The 17,206-nt window shown below is 40.6% G+C and overlaps 1 protein-coding gene across 4 annotated transcripts in view; it reads right to left on the bottom strand.

Moving 5' to 3' along the window:
• HIVEP1 (human immunodeficiency virus type I enhancer binding protein 1) overlaps positions 1-17,206 on the bottom strand; it is a 169,786-nt gene that overhangs the window by 36,518 nt on the left and 116,062 nt on the right. For all 4 annotated transcript variants that reach the window (XM_024199146.2, XM_026660175.1, XM_024199147.2 and 1 more), the window contains one exon: positions 6,716-12,693. In XM_024199146.2, the coding sequence (XP_024054914.2) occupies positions 6,716-12,693 (5,978 nt within the window). The remainder of the gene's footprint in view (positions 1-6,715; positions 12,694-17,206) is intronic.

Here is a 17,206-nt window from a genome sequence, read left to right as displayed (position 1 = left end):
TTAATTTGTAATGGTATAAAAAGGAAAAGGGGAAGAGAATCCAGAGGTAATTGGTCTATGTAGCTTACAAGCTCTTGGGCTGTCTGCACTAGGATGAATTTAACCTTTCTATAAATATATGACATACATAATGGTGATGAGACAGGATATTCAAATCCATGTGTTCAAAACTACCATCCCACTTCCCACAGTCACATATTTTAATTAACTAGTTTTATGCTAGTTTAGCACTGGTTTTAGTGTTCATAACATACAAGATAACCCCAGTGAGCTGTAGCAAAACTTTTGCTATTACAGAAATGCACGAATAGAAATGTTATTTGAATTTCTGTCAGAGAATTTCAGGAATCACTGGGTAATCAGGAAAATCTGCATTTTTATTTATTTTTTGTAAATAGTGTTTGTGAAAAGTACCAAATTGACCCTCATGAAGACTCAGGTCCTCTCTATCTGTACGAGAGGTACAGTGCAGGCAGAGGCAGAACAATCCATTAATGTGCCCCACTCCTAACCGAAAGGACCACAGCTAGTGGTCAACTGATAAGAAAAATTATACTGGACAGTAAAAGTTTCCTTTCTTCAATTACTAATGCCTGACAATCCTCTCAGTGGCTTTCCTCCTGCTGTTATGACTGGAGGCAAAGGGCCTGATTCACCTCTGCATTATTCAGTTTTGTGCCACACTAAATCCACCAACTTCAGTTAGTGGTATAAAACTGGAGTGACAGTGATTAATGCAGCACAGAGACCAGGATTTAACAACTACTGCTGGCATGTACAACTGTCCCATGGAAAACTACACCCAGAACCAAAGTTTTCCAGAGCTATAACTTTCATGTTATAATACTCAATCATTTTTCCCCATTGGCACGGAGCCATTTAGGGAAAACGTTTTTTAATATTTTGAGATAGTTTGCTAGTTTAATAGAAGACTGCTCCGATTTAAGTTCTTTCACACATAATCCAAGAAAGGAAATGATCCAGTGAGTAGGTATTTTCCATTCTTCAGCCTATTGATGGCAAAAAATCCTCACAGTGGAATGTATCAAGAATCACCTCAGAGAGGGAATCAAACTTTAAGAAAGTAGTACACAAAATTAGGTACAGATGCTCCCCGACTTACGCAAGCGTTCCGTTTCGGAACGCCTTGCATAACTCGAATTTTGCGTAAGTCGGAAACGTATAGCCGACCATTACACACACACACACACACACACCCAAAACTCCCCCAACTCCTATTTTTAGCTTATGGAACTTTTTCCGTAAGTGCGGATTTGCGTAACCCGGGGGGCATCTGTAGTAACTAGGCTTAAGAGAGAGCTACTGAGAAACCATAGATAGTGTCAGGGGATTGAGCTTGTAATGTCTAGGGAAGAAAATGGGAGTTTGGACCAAGTAGCTACCTCTCCTGTCCAAGAAACTGCATTAGCTCACCGGGCCTTTAATTTATTTGAACATAATGTATTTATTTATTTTAGAAGCAATAGCCCCTCCTCCGTTACACACATCTTTGGGGTGTACTTTGAATCAATGGTCTATGCCCACACTATTTCCTCTGGTCCAGTCAATGGTAAAGAACAGAAAAGGGTCCTGGATTTCCTTATTACCTGCATTTACTTCAACATATCTTCATTCTTCTCCTGACAGCTAATGTCAATAGAAATGTCTTTTTTAGGATTGGGATTAGCACAGAAAGGTGACAATATTGTAATAGCATTCTGAGCGTCCAGAAAAACAGTTCAAACCCCACTGCTTGAGTCATTTAAACCGGAACTGGACTGGAAGAAACAGCTGAGAATATACTGTATGAAAAAATCCTGCATTGGTAAGGTACATGCTAGCTCTTTTCAATCCTTAATTTCTATTTTTTAATCCTAACCTTCGCACAATCTGAGGTATACACATTAATCTTCACTTGATGATTTCTTGCAGCACCTTCTTCTTTTATAACTCCTTTAAGAACAAGTGCTAGTCACTCAATTTGATGCCAGTCAGAAGCTGGAGAAATGAAGATGAATTTCTTTCCAGCTTCACCATAATAATATACTTTGAAAAAAAATCAGCATATAAACTTGAAGAAAAATTAATAATTTTGCTTCTTTGGTAGCAGAATAAGTGTAAATGTAAGTAATGGCCACATATGACAGCAGCCTCTGTTTAAAAGGACACTTGTCAAAATATTATTCAGAATCTTGTTACTCACTATTTATACTCTAAACTAGGGGTCGGCAACATTTGGCACGCGGCTCGCCAGGGTGCTTACCCTGGCGAGCCAAACGTTGCCGACCCCTGCTCTAAACTGAAATTATTTTCTGACAGAATTTTCTTTTCTCCATCGTACATGCACATTGGTTTGTTTTTGCAGAGGCTGCTCACGACTGTTCTTTTAAAAAAAGAACAAAAAGTAAAGTATAGTGAAAAGCCAATACAAAACTTGGCTTTCCCAAAGAAAATGGCTAAATGCACATAACTGGAAAAAAGGTCAATTTAATGCCTACCTGTCACAACAGTATCCCTTTAAGTTTTTTGTTTTAATTTAGCAACATTTAAATACATCTCATCTACTATATGAGGGAGACATCTTGAAACAGATATGAGTAAAAACAAGAAAAAGAGAAACACTGACTTTGCAATACATAATACAATTCAGTGGCAATATGGATACAGAAACAGCAGTCTGTATTGAAATGTACATTTTTTGTTGTTAATACAAAGGGTTAAGTCTTCACCCCAGTGAAACTGATGGCAAAACTTCTAGTGACTTTAATAGGGCCGGGATTTCACCCTAATACTTTCCTGCCTACAGAGGTTTAATAGAATATCCTTACAGCCCCTCTTGCAATTCTGAAGTTATTTTTCTAACCTTACGGTATATCTGTCCCCACCTCTGAATATTTTGTATCTTAACCTTCTCTTCAGCACAGAAGTACTAGACAGATCCCTTTGGAGCTGCTAAACTGTAGTCTTTGCCACTGAACAGCAACACTTCTTTCCCTCAGACGGGGGTGTGTTTCCTCCATGGCAATTTCAGGCCCTGTTGACCCAGATTCAAATCCTCACATAGCCACAGCACAAAGAATGTTGTGCTGCCAGTACACTGAAGACTAACCCAAAATAATCATTTTAAAACCCCCAAATAATAATTTTGTATGTTCTAGACATTCTTTGCGTGATTCTAGACAAACTGATCTCTGGGGCTAATGTTGAAGCCTTACAGCTGTACCCAAAAAGAAAAAAAATACTGCACAGAACTCGCATCAGGCAAAATGGTAAGGAAAATATAAAGAGGAATTTCAAACTGCACTGTACAGTGCACAGTTTTCTTTATAAGAGGATACAGCTCAATGTGCACATTTCTACATTTTCTTAGTAATTAACCTTTCGGTGCCTGGGACAACAAATTCAGCCAGACTAGATAAACACTGACCCTTGTTGCCAATTTATAATATATTATTGGTGTAGCATCAATACAGAAAAATTCTTAGGGTACAGAGTCTTCTTAATCTATTTGCAGAAAGGTACATCAGTTACTAACGAACATCAAATTCAGTGCAAATTAGCATACCGCTCTGTTTGTTAGTTTTACAAACACTGAAATATGTGGCCACTGCAAAAAAAAGTCTCCTTTCTTCCACATCTTTATAGTACACCAAGGCATTAAAAATGTTATCACCTTGCAGCTTAGAGAGTAGTTAATTTTTAATGATCACACCTGTTAACTTTTGAGGCAGGGGGGTGGAAGAATGGAGTGGAAATATTCTTAAAGCAAAAACCAACTGAAATCCTTTTGTCAGACAAAAGGGTGACTGTTCCCCCACACACAATGAAAAGGTAATTTTAATTTGTTTTAGTTAGTTTGAAATAAAGTAATTTTATACTCTGATAATGAACATTTATCAATAGCTCGCTGTCGGCAGGCAATTACATTGCTGCTTCTAATGCTGGTGTCCTTGGCATTGCCATTCTGGAGGCTTACCTGGCTGCTCAAGGACAAGATAGACTGTGCCAGCCAAGCTGTGCATTTGGTTACAGGCCTTCTAGAACAGAACTGTAACAGGGTGGCTTGCCTCTTAAGGGCTGGAAGACTTAGGGCTAATCAACCCTGATTACTGAAGAGGCATACCTGTGTTGGATCATGCAATTCCCTATAAAGGGCAGCAAGTGGCTGTAGTGAAGGGGGAAGCCTAGGAAATGGCAGGAAGTGAGAAAGGTTTATATGGGGAAAAACCCTGATACCAGAGGGGTCTAGTAGCCAGAGCCAGAAACTTGAGGCTCCAGCCAAGTAGGGCTGGGAGTGACCTGCCAAAGGAGGAAAAGCCCCAGGCAGGAAGTCCTGGGAGTGAACTGGAGACTTCTGGGAGTGAGCGGGCTCCAGAAGACAGACCTGGGACGAGGGGCAGGAAAAGCCCGGGCATAACCCAACAAGAGGGTAAACCTGACGGACTGTGTTTTGGGACTTTCAGCTTGATTCTGGAACTTCATGCATGTGAATAAACCTGGACCCTCGAGAAAAGGTGGTGAATGGATAAGAAAAGCCCAGGTGCCATTTGAGCCCTTTGAGTGAGAAATTGTTAGCAGGGCACTGCAGAGCCACCCCTGGGCAAGAGGGGGTGCATAGGAAGTTCCCAATACACGAACCAACTTGCATATTCTTTTGTGTGTTTTGTGTGTGGTGGGGGGGGTTTAATAACAAAAACAGGGTAATTAATGGATTGCATGTGGTGATCATTTATGTCCAGTTATCTAGTTTCTGTTAATGTTTTAGTGTGGAAGGAAAAGTTACTCAAATTCATTCAAAATGTGCACAGAATATTATACTCTAATAAAGATTCGGATCATGTATGGGAAGCACCAACTGCTATGAGACACTCATAGAAAATTTTTTTTTTCAGGACAAACAGATTTGAGAATAAACGTTATAGATATAAAATATGTGCTATGAGATATTACTATGCATTGCAGCGATATTTTATAAACACCTACATTGCAGCCAGTTATACTGCCTCTAACTCGCTCAATTGTGCCTAGATAGTCAAGCACATACAAGACAATCATTTGAAAAGTGTATTGAAGTCCCATTAAATTAAGTAATTTGTACTGTATACTCTGGATTGAAACAGAAATCTTGTAATGGCCCATAATACCTGGCAGCATTCAAAATGCATATATTTCAAAGCAAGGATCCAACACTTTTTAGCTGAAGACACCATATTGTATAATCATATATCATTCTCAGACCTCAACGTTTTTACCTTATTGCGGTGCTCACACAAATGAAATGCTGTAACATTAGCTGTAACTAGGTATTAGCAGGTAGATATTGTGCAAGCTTCTTCAGCAATTTTGAATTTTCATTCTTAACCTATTATTCCAGTCAGGGGCCTCTCTTCAGTTGGAGACTATCAAATGCGCTGAATAGTATGAGGGCTTTCTGTTGAGGACATATGAGCCACTGAAGGAGTCTGATGCTCTTTTACCACTGATTCCATGTCAAAGGTGTTATTCATATGTATGTGGATTACGTATATTATTTTGAACATGTTCTTCACTCTATAGATTTAATGGGTTCTTTGGAACAATATCAATCAATAATATGGAACAGGTAGTGAAAATTCTTAAGAAAGCAGTAACCACATTTTAAATGACATTATCTTGGCAATTGCTTCATCCGAACTATCAAATTGGGGAATTGGGGTGGGAATAGTACACTTTCTCTCCCTCCCACCTAAGTTCCCTCTAAACTGCGTGGCTGCGCAGCAGGCTATAAAGGGCTGCGCAGCCACAGGGGCCTGGAGAGGAGAGAGGTAGGGGGTGGGCGGGGACTGTGGAGGGGAGCAAGTTGGGGCTTGCAGGGCTGCCGCAGGCCTTTCCCCCACTCCCGGAGCTCACTGCTGCCAGCGGGGAGAGGGGGCCCCCTCCCCCAGAGCTTGCTGCTGCAGCAGGGAGAGGGCTGGGGGGAGTCCTCTGGCCCCAGCCCCAGGGCATCCTGCACCCCAAACGCCTCTTCTCCAGCCCCACCCCAGAGCCCTCACCCCGCCCCCCCGCAGGCCAACCCTCTGGCCCAGCCCTGAGCCCCCTCCCACACTCCAAACCCCTCGGCCCCACCCCTGTCACACATCACCTCCATATTGGTGCATATAATAAAATTCATTCCACACATGGATATAAAAAATTAGAGGGAACATTGCCTCCCACCCACCTTGTTTCAACTAGCAATGATATCAAATGTGTTTGTACCACACCCATGGATAACTGCTCAATCTGAGAGCACTATTTTACATCAGACAATAATAGTCAATTTATAGGGTCAAATACCTGCAAACTCTTCATTTACAAACAAAGCTGCTTTTAAATAGACAGTGTTGAAGTATTTAAATGGAAGCTATTTTTGGTACACTCTTCTTGCAATTTAAAACTAGCCAAATGGATTTCTGTTCAAAGACCTGTCCAATTTTAATCTACGAAGATTTTTTTTTTATGAAAAGCGATAAACCCCTAAGAAGTTTCTTCATTGAAATAGTGTAATATCTTTATAGTAGTGCATCCCAGCACAACTATAACACATAAGCACATTATGCATATAATTAGATAGGAAAAAAATCAAGGCACAATACATTATTAAAAATATAAATGCAGTATGCTTTTTTACAGCAAGTACTCTATAAACACAAATTTGATCCTTAAAATTAAGATATATTAAATGTACTTTAAGTACCTTGGTTAAGCTGTTCCTCCACTTGCTTGAGTAAACCAATACGTCGGATCTGGAATGAGTTGTTATTGCTGGAGTGTATAGTGGTTTTTCAACTTTTTGTTTTGAATTTAGGAGGGAAAGAGCAACCTTTGTTGACAAACCAAGTGGATTGGGATTGTTGAGACTAATAGTCCAAGTAGAATATGCTGAAGTTTTTTGGTCATTTTGTAGCAGATGTGATGGCTTTCTTTTTAATAGATAACACCATGTAAAATTTGTTGAAGTCTTTAGGCTTGGAAATGACAACCGTTGTGTATCCCCTGCATTTGCCACAGACAGAGTAGTTCCAGGGTTTGCTTGGCCTTGGGTATTAATTTGTGTGCCCTCATTATTAACCCGTGGGGACCACCTTTCTTGACTGTTACCTAAAGTCTTCAGAAGAGAAGTCTGATTATTCACTGCAGAAGGTTCAGATGGCTTTTTAACTTCAAAATTTTGAGATGCAGAAGATGTAAGACTTTCAAATTCTGGTGACTCCTTTATGGTTTCAGAAACTCTAGTTTTAACACTTTCAGATGAATGGTGGTCAGACACTAGCACATCTGGTGAATTTCTATCTTTGCTGCTTTTTTCGTGTTGTGGAAGAACATCAGGCTCTAATAAGAGACCTTCAAGAGGCTCTGTGGTGCAAATCTGTCGCACCAATACTGGTTTCTTTTGCCTATTAGGGTCACTGGCTCGAATGTTCAATATATGCATTGATCTAGCATCTGTTGTGCAAGCTGCTCCACTTTCATCTTTAACACGCTTTTGGTGTTTTTCCATGGCAATATCTAAACTATTGGCTGGTGAGAGCATGCGTTTACTTGATGCTGTAGCTTCTTGTTGGGGGAAGAGTCCACTAACTGGCAATTTCTGAATAATATTCAAGGAACTTGGCAAAGGTGAATTTCTGCTTCCAGTCTCAGAAAATGAATGATCAAATATAGATGCTGATTGTAGATTTGGCAAAACCCTCTGATGATCTCTGTGTAATTTTGGCAGCGGAGTTTTCCCTTCAAGAGTTGGCACGGTCACAACATTTGTTTTACAGACAGACTGATTTACCTGATCCTGCGTCACTAAAATTTGGGGAAGAGGTGTAACAGTAGCAAATCCATAAGATGGAACATTACTATGAACACGAACAGGCACCACAAAAGGTGGGATGTGATGTATTTGACCACTGGAGTTTTCAGGTATCATATGTTTTCGGGGAGGCATTGAATACCGATTAGACATACTGTCAGCTAATTTAGTAGGTATAGATAATGAAGTTCCACTCTGGTCCAAACCAATTTGACTTGGAAGAGTGTGGGTTGGGAAAGCAGTTGTTATTGGTTTAGAAGAATACGACTTACTTACATGCAGAGCTTTAACTTGAAGCTGATACTTGGGAGCAAAGTAATACTCCTTTTCAATAGACTGACAGGAAAAGGTGTTTGTGTCTGCTTGTTCTCCTGGGGCCAGTACTTTAAGAGAAGTCTGTGAATGCTGTGTTGAGGGCTGCTTTCCCTGATTATGCAAAACAGGATCTAAAGGCTGCTGAACAGAAGGGAGGCTAAGAGGGTTACAGTTCTGAGTTATTGATTGAGATTCATGTAACGGCTTAGAGTAAGTCTGTGAGTGCTGAGAACTTGAAGGAAACTCCACTGAAGCTCTACTAGAGGTCTGCAGCCTGTGAAATGGTATTGTAGACACGTCCGTTGCATGAGCTATTTGAAATGAAGATGAAGATTTAACTTGAGGCAGATGGTTTTCTGGAGCAATATTTAAAGATATTTGTCTGACAAGTGGCCCCCTCCTTCTTTCTAACAGAGGCACATGTCCGGTAACTCCACAGCCAGAAGACAACTTTGGAGAGGATCTCTCTACAAGTGGGGTAGGTTTTGATGGAGACATATTTCCACAATCAAAAGATTTACTTCTGTAATCTACAACCTCCATGGATGGTTGTGTGCAGTTAATTTGTTCTGATGCAGCACGTCTCATTTCCCTGCAAGGAGGGCCAGGCACACCAAGTGTATTTGAGCCAGCAGGAATTGTAAGGAATTCTGCTGATTTATTAAGATCTATTTTGGAAGCACTCTCAGTTTTAGAAATGTCTTCTTTATCAAATGAAGCTGAGAAACTAGAGGCATGAGATAAACTACTCTCCCGACTTAAACTTCTAGAAAGTGTGGAGTCAAAGCTTGATTCAGCTGAAGAATGCTCAATTTCAGCCAACCGGATCCTTTTCTTCTTTGGTGGCAGTTTTTCTGTTGGCAATTTTGACAGAGTTTCGCTACGCTGAGGCCAATTAAACTTCTCTGTTTTTTCCTGATCACTGAATTGGTTTTCCTGGTCTCTGTCTGGTTCTTCTGTGACCAGTATTTCGGGAACCTGGATGTTATGTTGGCGAACTAGTTTTAATGGCTGCATTACTGCATTTCTTTCATTGGAGACTATTTGACTTTCCTGAAGTTCCACTCTGGGTGCTTCTGCTGACACTGATTGATGATGCTGGGAAGTGTTCAGATGAGAATGTCTTTCGTCTTGAATTACCACTGTGTTCAAGGGATGGTGCTTCACAGCCTTATTAACCTCTTGAAAAGACACTGGTGAAACTCTTTCAAAAGATTCTGATTTCTCAAATGAACTGGGCCTGCTCAATGAATTAGTGTGTTGTATTACTGAAATGCCAGTTCCTTGTCTTTTCAACTCTACCTTTTCTTGTGCAACTGAACTTGTCTGCTTTTTCGTAAGTGGAGAGATCTTTGGCTCAGTGGTTTGTTCTGTGCCTCGAGCCACAAGCTGAATTTGAGACCTTTGAAGCGGAATGCTGCCATGCTGTTGTGAACCTACGATTGTTGCATTAGGTTTAGATAAACTGGGAAAATCTCCTGGCTTACTTTGACCCTCTGTACTCTTTGATGGTATCCCAGTATCATTCTGCTGTGGTTCGTCATCATCTCCAACACTTTTCATTTTCCTTCTTTTTCTTATCTGCGGTGTCTGCTCCCAGACACCAGTTGAACTGGCAACTCTGTAGTGCAGAATTTGAGGTTGTGTAGTGCTGGGGACTATCTTATGTTCAGGCTCTCGGATAGCTGCCTTGGTTTTTGGTCCATGCAACTCTGAACAATAAAACTTTTTGTGGTTTTCAAAATTCTCCAGTTTTCTATATCGGTTTCTGCAAGTTTCACACTCAAACATTGTCCCTCGCCCTGGATGTGATTTCTTTACTTTTTCCAAATTTGATACTTGTGCAAGTGACTTGCTCCTTGGCAATAAGAGTTCATTAGACAAATTACATCCATGATAACCTTCTTCTACAGATCGTGCTGGTCCAAGAGCATGGCTTTCATTAGTTGAAGAGTCTTCTACTGCTGTCTGTCTAACAAGAGTGCGAGTATGCCCCCCTGGGTGCAGTGGAGTGACAGGTCCTGATATAAAGACATCATCATACAAAGAGCCAATTTTATCATCAAATGATTGACTTCCTCGAATTGGATGAGGAGGTGGTATTAAATTTGCAGGTACAGCTGAATAGCTGGTAGTAGGCATAGAATTACTTCTGGTTATAGGTAAACAGTCAAGGGACGGTACAGACAGAAGAAAAACTTGCTTTGATTTCTCAGTTGGTGTGAAAGGAGACTTTGGTATGTCGGAGCTTGAACTAGTTCTTCTTCCCATCGGTTTTAAATCAAATTGGAAGGAGTCTTTAAATATGTATGATTTTGGTGAGTCTATACTGCCTCTTCTTGAAAGAGACGTTCTTCTTGGTTTCACACTATCTAACTGTTTGTCATCCACTACAGCTTCATTATCTGATATTAACTTTGAGATGCGTTCCTCAAGTGTTTTCGTTGCCATTGGTGGTCGCATTTGACCAGAGAAAAGTAAATGTTTTTCAGCACAAACTGTTTGTACAACAGATGCCACTGTGGCACTTATTCGTGGCACAGAGGACAGATTTTTATTTGGATCTTTTTCAGAGGTGGGCAATCCCCTGACAAAAGGAGTTGGTGGACTCATTGTTTGATCTGCACTCTCAGAACGTGAAAAGTAACCAGAATCAGTGCTACCTAAACTCCTAGGGCTCAAAAGACATTTTCCTTGTTCCTGGGAACCATCAGTTGCCTGTTGTCTTTGTAGCTGTGCATGTGCTGTTCCTACAGCAGACCCAAGTTGTTCTTCTAATGGACCCATTTCTATTTTCTGGTGGTGCTTAACATCTGTCTCCTTTAAAGAGACCATGTGTGTTACATTTGATTTTATATTTGTAACTTTAAAATCTCGTCTCTGTGCTGCAGCAAGCTCAGGCGTGGAGTCTGTTACTTCTGGACTATCAGCCCTTAAAGGAGAAACATTCACAGGATGAACTACTACTTTGGGTAAAGCTGCCCTAACTTGTGGTTCTGTGTCATGCAATGAAGAGTCACCTATTATATAGTTTGGATTGCTTAGTGGAATGGGGCTACCTTTCCGTAACGTTTCAGAATTTGAAATGATTTTCACTATTTGTGCAGGTTCCAGTTCTAAGGATCCTTGATCATCTTGTCTTTCATCAGCAGTGCCTTCATCTTCACTTTCACAACTTTCTTCCACATCTGAATGAATACTAAGTGCTTTGTCTGATTCATGGGATAGGAATAAACCACCAGAGTCCGGTTGTAAGACAAGTCCAAGTTTGATTGCATGTGCATGCGATTTTTTGTGCTTGTATAGATTACTTTTGGTTTTAAATGAAAATCCACATGTCACACAAGGATACGGTCGCTCTCCTGTATGGGATCTGATATGCTTTTGGAGAACACTAGGCTTGGCACAAGCCCTATTGCAATACTCGCAAACATATTTTCCTAGTTTTTTAGGCTTCTGGTCTTTCAGAAGATTACATATTTGTTCTACACCATGGTTGACAACTGATGCTATTTGGGCTGAATTATACAGGGGAGCTACAGGTAAGTGTGTTGAATGAGATGGCTTAATTGACAAAGATGAAGATGAACTAGCTACTAGCTGGTTTTGAGGAAAAACCTGAGTCTCAGTAGAAGAGGGAGGGTGTACTACAGAAGAGGTTACTGCTATACTGTATATTTGTTGGAGTTTGGGGTTTTCTTGACCCTGCTGACGTACCAGTGATCTAGTGAAACCTGGACACACAACAATCTGTTGATTTTGCTGTCCAGTTTTAGCAATAAATTGTTCTTGTGAATGAGAAATTGACTTGGTCTGTGCTTGTTCACTCTTCCCTGATGTTACTGCTTGCACATTATGTGAAGTACAAGGGTAGTAGTGCGATCCAGCTACAAACTCTTGCTGTGACAAAGCAAAATGATTTGGGACACTTATTGTATTGGATGTGAGACCCGAAGAGGCGCTTGTAGTTTTATTTGGTCTCACTTTTTCTATTTGCATCCCACAAGGAGCGCACTCTTGTGCTAAGATGTTCAGTTCAGGCTCCATAGCTTTTAATAAGACATCAAATGCAGTACTTGTACCTGAGGATGAAGTACTACAATCTACAAAAGTAATACATTCATTATTGTCAGTCTTTGATTTACTTGACAAGGAACTAGAGAGAGGCTTCTTCGCTGGCAAGTTTAATTGGCTTATATCACAGTCTTCTGCTGTCCATTTACTCAAATCCAAGGACTTATGTAACAATGAAAGATTTGTCTGCATCGATGTCTCAGATGTGACTGTTTCATCAGTTACCTTGCTACTAAGTGTTTCCCCATTTTGTTTTACACATTGTTTTCCATTTTGTACAGGTAACTGATTCTTTGCTTGTAAGTGTTCCGAAGCATCAGGAAGAATTTTAGATGATGAAGATTCTTCTACATTTTGTTTATGCTTGGCCTGAGGGGCGTTTCTCAAAGGCGATTTTGGTATCTTTTTCAGATGGTTTTCAGTTACAATCTTTTTCCGTTTCACACCTTTAATTGTATCTGAAGTTCCTCTAGTACCAGCCTCTGAGATATGTTAAAACAAAACAGAAAAAGAAATGGTAAATTCACAGAATCACTGTATGAATTATTATTACAACACAAATACATTATATCATCATAACAATGTAATGACATCTTACAATTTCAACAAATCTAGTAAAACATTTCAACATGTTCTAAAATGCAAATGGAAATAGTTTTTCATTCCACTACAAATTATTCAGAATTAACAAGTCTGTTTGATAGTCCCATATAACACATGTCTTATCCTGAGCATTAAACTGTCCATCTAGCAGAGAAGGGCTGGAGATCGTTCCTCCAGAGTGTTCTTTATTTCTAGGGACTGAACATGCTGAAACCTGCACCTGTTGTCCTGGGAAGCAAGAGCTGAATTTTGATTCTGTGACTTGTGTTGCTAACACACCTAAGACCAGACCCATGTTTCCCACTGTTAACATTTTATCTTCTTAGCTGCAAGACCTCTCTCTCAGCTACTAATGCTAGGCTTCTTTTGAGTAACCTCTCCCTGCTGCATTACGATCAGTTAGCTCTGTTAGCATAAGCAACGATAATAGCACAGATGTTAACTGGGCAATGCTGTTTTTACCACCATATCACCCAACTTTGCTCACTGAGAAAATATGATTGTGTGGTTAAGACACTGGGACTCAGAAAATCCAGGTTCGGTTTCCAGGTCTGCTAGACTTCCTTTGTGACCTTGAGCAAGTCACTCTGGGTACATCAGGGACTGAGCCTCCCAGCCCAGGTCCACAGACTTGTGCTAACAGGGCTTGCGCTAGTGTGCTAAATAGCCAAGTAGATGTTGTGGCTCAGGCTGGAGCCTGCAGGAGGGGGCTTGACAGAACTATTTTTAGCATGCTAGAGCAAGTTCTGCTAGCACAAGTCTGTGGACCTGGGCTGAGAGGCTTGCTCCCAGATGCAGAGCAGACATACTCTTCGGAAGAAATCCTGGCCCCATTTAAGTAAATGGCAACATTTTTGTTGAGTTAAGTGGGGTGTGGATTTCACACCTAATCTATCAGTGCCTCAGTTCCCAATCTGTAAAACCAATATTTTCCTAATATTTTCCTGCTTCATTGGGGTGTTGTAAGGATAAATTAAAGGTATGTGATGTGCTTAGATATTACTGTGATGTGGGCCACACAGAGTACATCCATATGACAAGATGGTGAAAACACTGTATGACAGATGGGGCAATTTCCTGAAATATCCTATACTACTGTATTAAGTTTTATGTCTTATTGTGGGCCAGGATTGTATGTAACCTCTATAGGGGAAAATGTGACAGATGTAAGAACTGGGAGTTCTAAAGACTATACTGCAAATGTGCCAGAAAAGTATGGACTTTGGGGACAAGTGTTAAGTTGACTTTTGGGGGAATTTTTAGGGAGAGGCGCAAGTAAAGTCCCCAACACTGGTTATGCAAAAGCCCAGCCTTTTAAAGCTATACCCTGAGTAGATGGTAATTGTCTGTTGATTACTTGTTACAGAAGGCCAAGATAAAAGGCCCGAGCTATATAAAGAAGCAACTGATCTGCCCAGCCTTTGTTGTGGTTCTGGAGTGAAGACAATTGTGAACTTGTAACCATGGGGGAAAACCCAGTTGTGGGTTTAACCTACCAGAGCCCTACGTTGGTATTGGGGGTTACCTCCAGTGTTCGCTCTAATATTTTACGTCCATGTGCGGAATGAATTTTGTTATGTACACCAATATGGAGGTGATGTGTGACACATCACTTTCATATTGGTGCACACAACAAAATTCATGTGGTGGGGGTGGGACCAAGGGGTTCAGAGTGTGGGAGGAGGCTCAGGGCTGGGGCAGAGGGTTGGGGTGCAAGCTCTGGGGTGGGGTCTGGGATGAGGGGTTTCGGGTGCAAGCTTCCCCAGGGCTGGGTGAGAGGTACTTCTCCCCGATCGTGACAGCTCTGCGGGGCTGGGCCGGGTCGAGCAAGGGGCTCCTCTCCCCAGCAGCTCCGGTGGGCCTGGGGAGGGATGCCTCTCCCCACCTGCCCTTGAGAGCCTGCTGCGTGGCCATGCAGCTTACAGGGCACGCAGGTGACCTCTGGTAAGATTTTTTTGCATGTGTGTAGCAACTTTTATTGTTATATGTTTTCTCTGCAATGCTTTTACCTTAAGAATAAATATGCTTGCTTAGAAGGAGCTGTGTGGTAACTTATAACTGTGGGCAATACACTGGTTATAGCCATTGGAGAGAAGAAAAAAAAAAGCACAGACAGTGGTCTTTTTAGGTAGTCTGGCTGCTGGGGATATCACCATATAAGTAAGGCAGGGAGTTGTTCAGCATTAAAATCCCCAGTCGGTAGGGAGTGAGATGTGGGTCTCCGCCCAAGAGAGGTGACTGCTAGGAGCAGGAAGCCTAAATTGGGTACCTTTGGTGGACCACAGAAGGGAAATACAGGTGCAGTTACCCTGAAACTGTGACAAACTGATTGGGTTGGAGGGGTGGACCATAGATATTAATTTTTTGAACACGGGTTTAATTATTTTTGGCCAGTTAAACCTAAAAATAATGGCTCAAGCTACAAACTTCATTATTCAAACTTACTTTATTATATTGGTTTTCTATGCAAACAAGTACAGAGACTTTTCTGTGTCTGCAGGCTATAAATTTTTAGTTTTTGAATTAAAGAGACTTTATCAGGTAACAATTATTTTTTAGCCTACCTTATGTTATAAAGGATACTTCAGAATATTAAAACTGCCAGAATGTAATTCACTTTTGTTTATACTATTTATTGATTTAATCTCTTTCAGTTTAGACAGTCAAAATAAGACTAGTCAGTTACAGTAAGTCCTGTACTACCAGGGAAATGGACCAGATGACTGAATAGGTATTTTCCATATCTAGACTCTCTGGTTAGGTTAGATTGAGAGAGATTTATTCCCCCTGAAAACTATGCTTGCTTGTTGATTTGTAAGGTATTACAAAAGTCACTATACTGGTATATATGAAAATCTGTAAAGAAAATATAAAGAAATTGAGCTATTTAAATAATGTTTTTGGATTTATAGCAACTCCTTTTCATTCACAGTAAAATCAAGCCTTCATTTTGTCCCTGTTTAAAAATACAAATTATTATAGTGGAACAAATGAAGCACTTAGCAACAAATTTGTTTTTCTGTCAGGACTGTCTTCTCTCTCCCCTTCCCCCCCCCAATCCCTTCCTCTACAATCCTTGTCTGTTGCAAAATGAAGATGCCTTCCTTCATGGTTATTTTTGTGACTGGATTTATCAGTATCGTTTCAGATGAGCTACTACCACAGATGAATTAAATCAGTCAAGTTTAAATGATTTTCCATTTGTGTATTCATGAAACAAAACTAACAAAATTTGAATTATTTCCATATTTAACTACACTTGTTGCTCTATTTAACTAGGCATACACTGGGAGTTTCAGGGCTTCCCTGAATAGCAAATGATTTATAATATCAAGCAAAAGTATAATTTTGTCGCATAGGCATATATTATTCTATACAGAGCATGCATCAAAACACAGTGTAACATAGCATATATAAAATGAAAATAAGTAGTAATATTTACTCTACAAACACACACACACACACACACACACATGTATGCAACTTGCTGTTATGCACCTTTGTTTACCTCATCTCTGAATCCTATTCTAATCTGCTAAATATTTATCTATTCCTAATGCACAAATGTCCAGAAAATCACCACCACCACCTCATGTAGCATTGTTGATGGTTATCACAGTGGAAGCTAGTAATTGTATATGGGTGCTCTCTCACCCTTGCAAACTTTTACAAATAAACCAGTAGGTCACTAGCCAGAAGATTTTCAAACTGGATGCTGATACTCAAAGTAAAGGAAAGGTATGGTGAGAGTGGAAGGCAGATGCCCCTCAAAAGGTCCCAATGAATGGTAGTTTGAGGGGTAGTACTATGGGCTTGTATACACACAGTGTTATTCAGGAACAGCTATTCTTGAGTAACTACATTTATGGGCACTTTTCTGAAATAAGTGTCCACTCCATACCCTTTCTTTAGCTAAGCAGCAACAAAGTACTCTTATTCCGGAATATACAGACAGGCGAAGAATTTTTACAATAAACACCCCATTGAGATGAATGGTGGCAGTCATACTTCTAGTATGGATGAATTCTGCCTCCTCTGTACATTGAGAGTGGCTCTTGCAGAGGCATCAGTCTGCTTCTATTCTGCAGAAGGTGGAAAGCGCATATGTCATATACGCTTCCTATATGACAAGGAGACCAGCAGCTTTGGAGGGGACTGTGATGTGCCACAGTGCAATTGGGAATTGGTGGTGGGATTGGCAGATCCAGTGTACATCCACTAATCATCCTTTGCCCCATGCATCAGGAATATAAGTGATGCAGAGGCAGCTTCAGTCTGAAGCTATACAACAGCAGACCAGAGTGGCTCTGCTGTTCCAGAGTGGCTGGGAGAGAAGGCGAGGAAATAGAGTCCCTCTCACTCCATCTCAGAGAAACTCCCCAGCACATAGCC

This window comes from Terrapene carolina, unplaced genomic scaffold (genome assembly GCF_002925995.2).
Source record: "Terrapene carolina triunguis isolate 2854851 unplaced genomic scaffold, T_m_triunguis-2.0 Scaffold58, whole genome shotgun sequence".
Taxonomy (NCBI): domain Eukaryota; kingdom Metazoa; phylum Chordata; order Testudines; family Emydidae; genus Terrapene; species Terrapene triunguis.
This window is presented reverse-complemented; position numbering and strand designations above follow the sequence as displayed.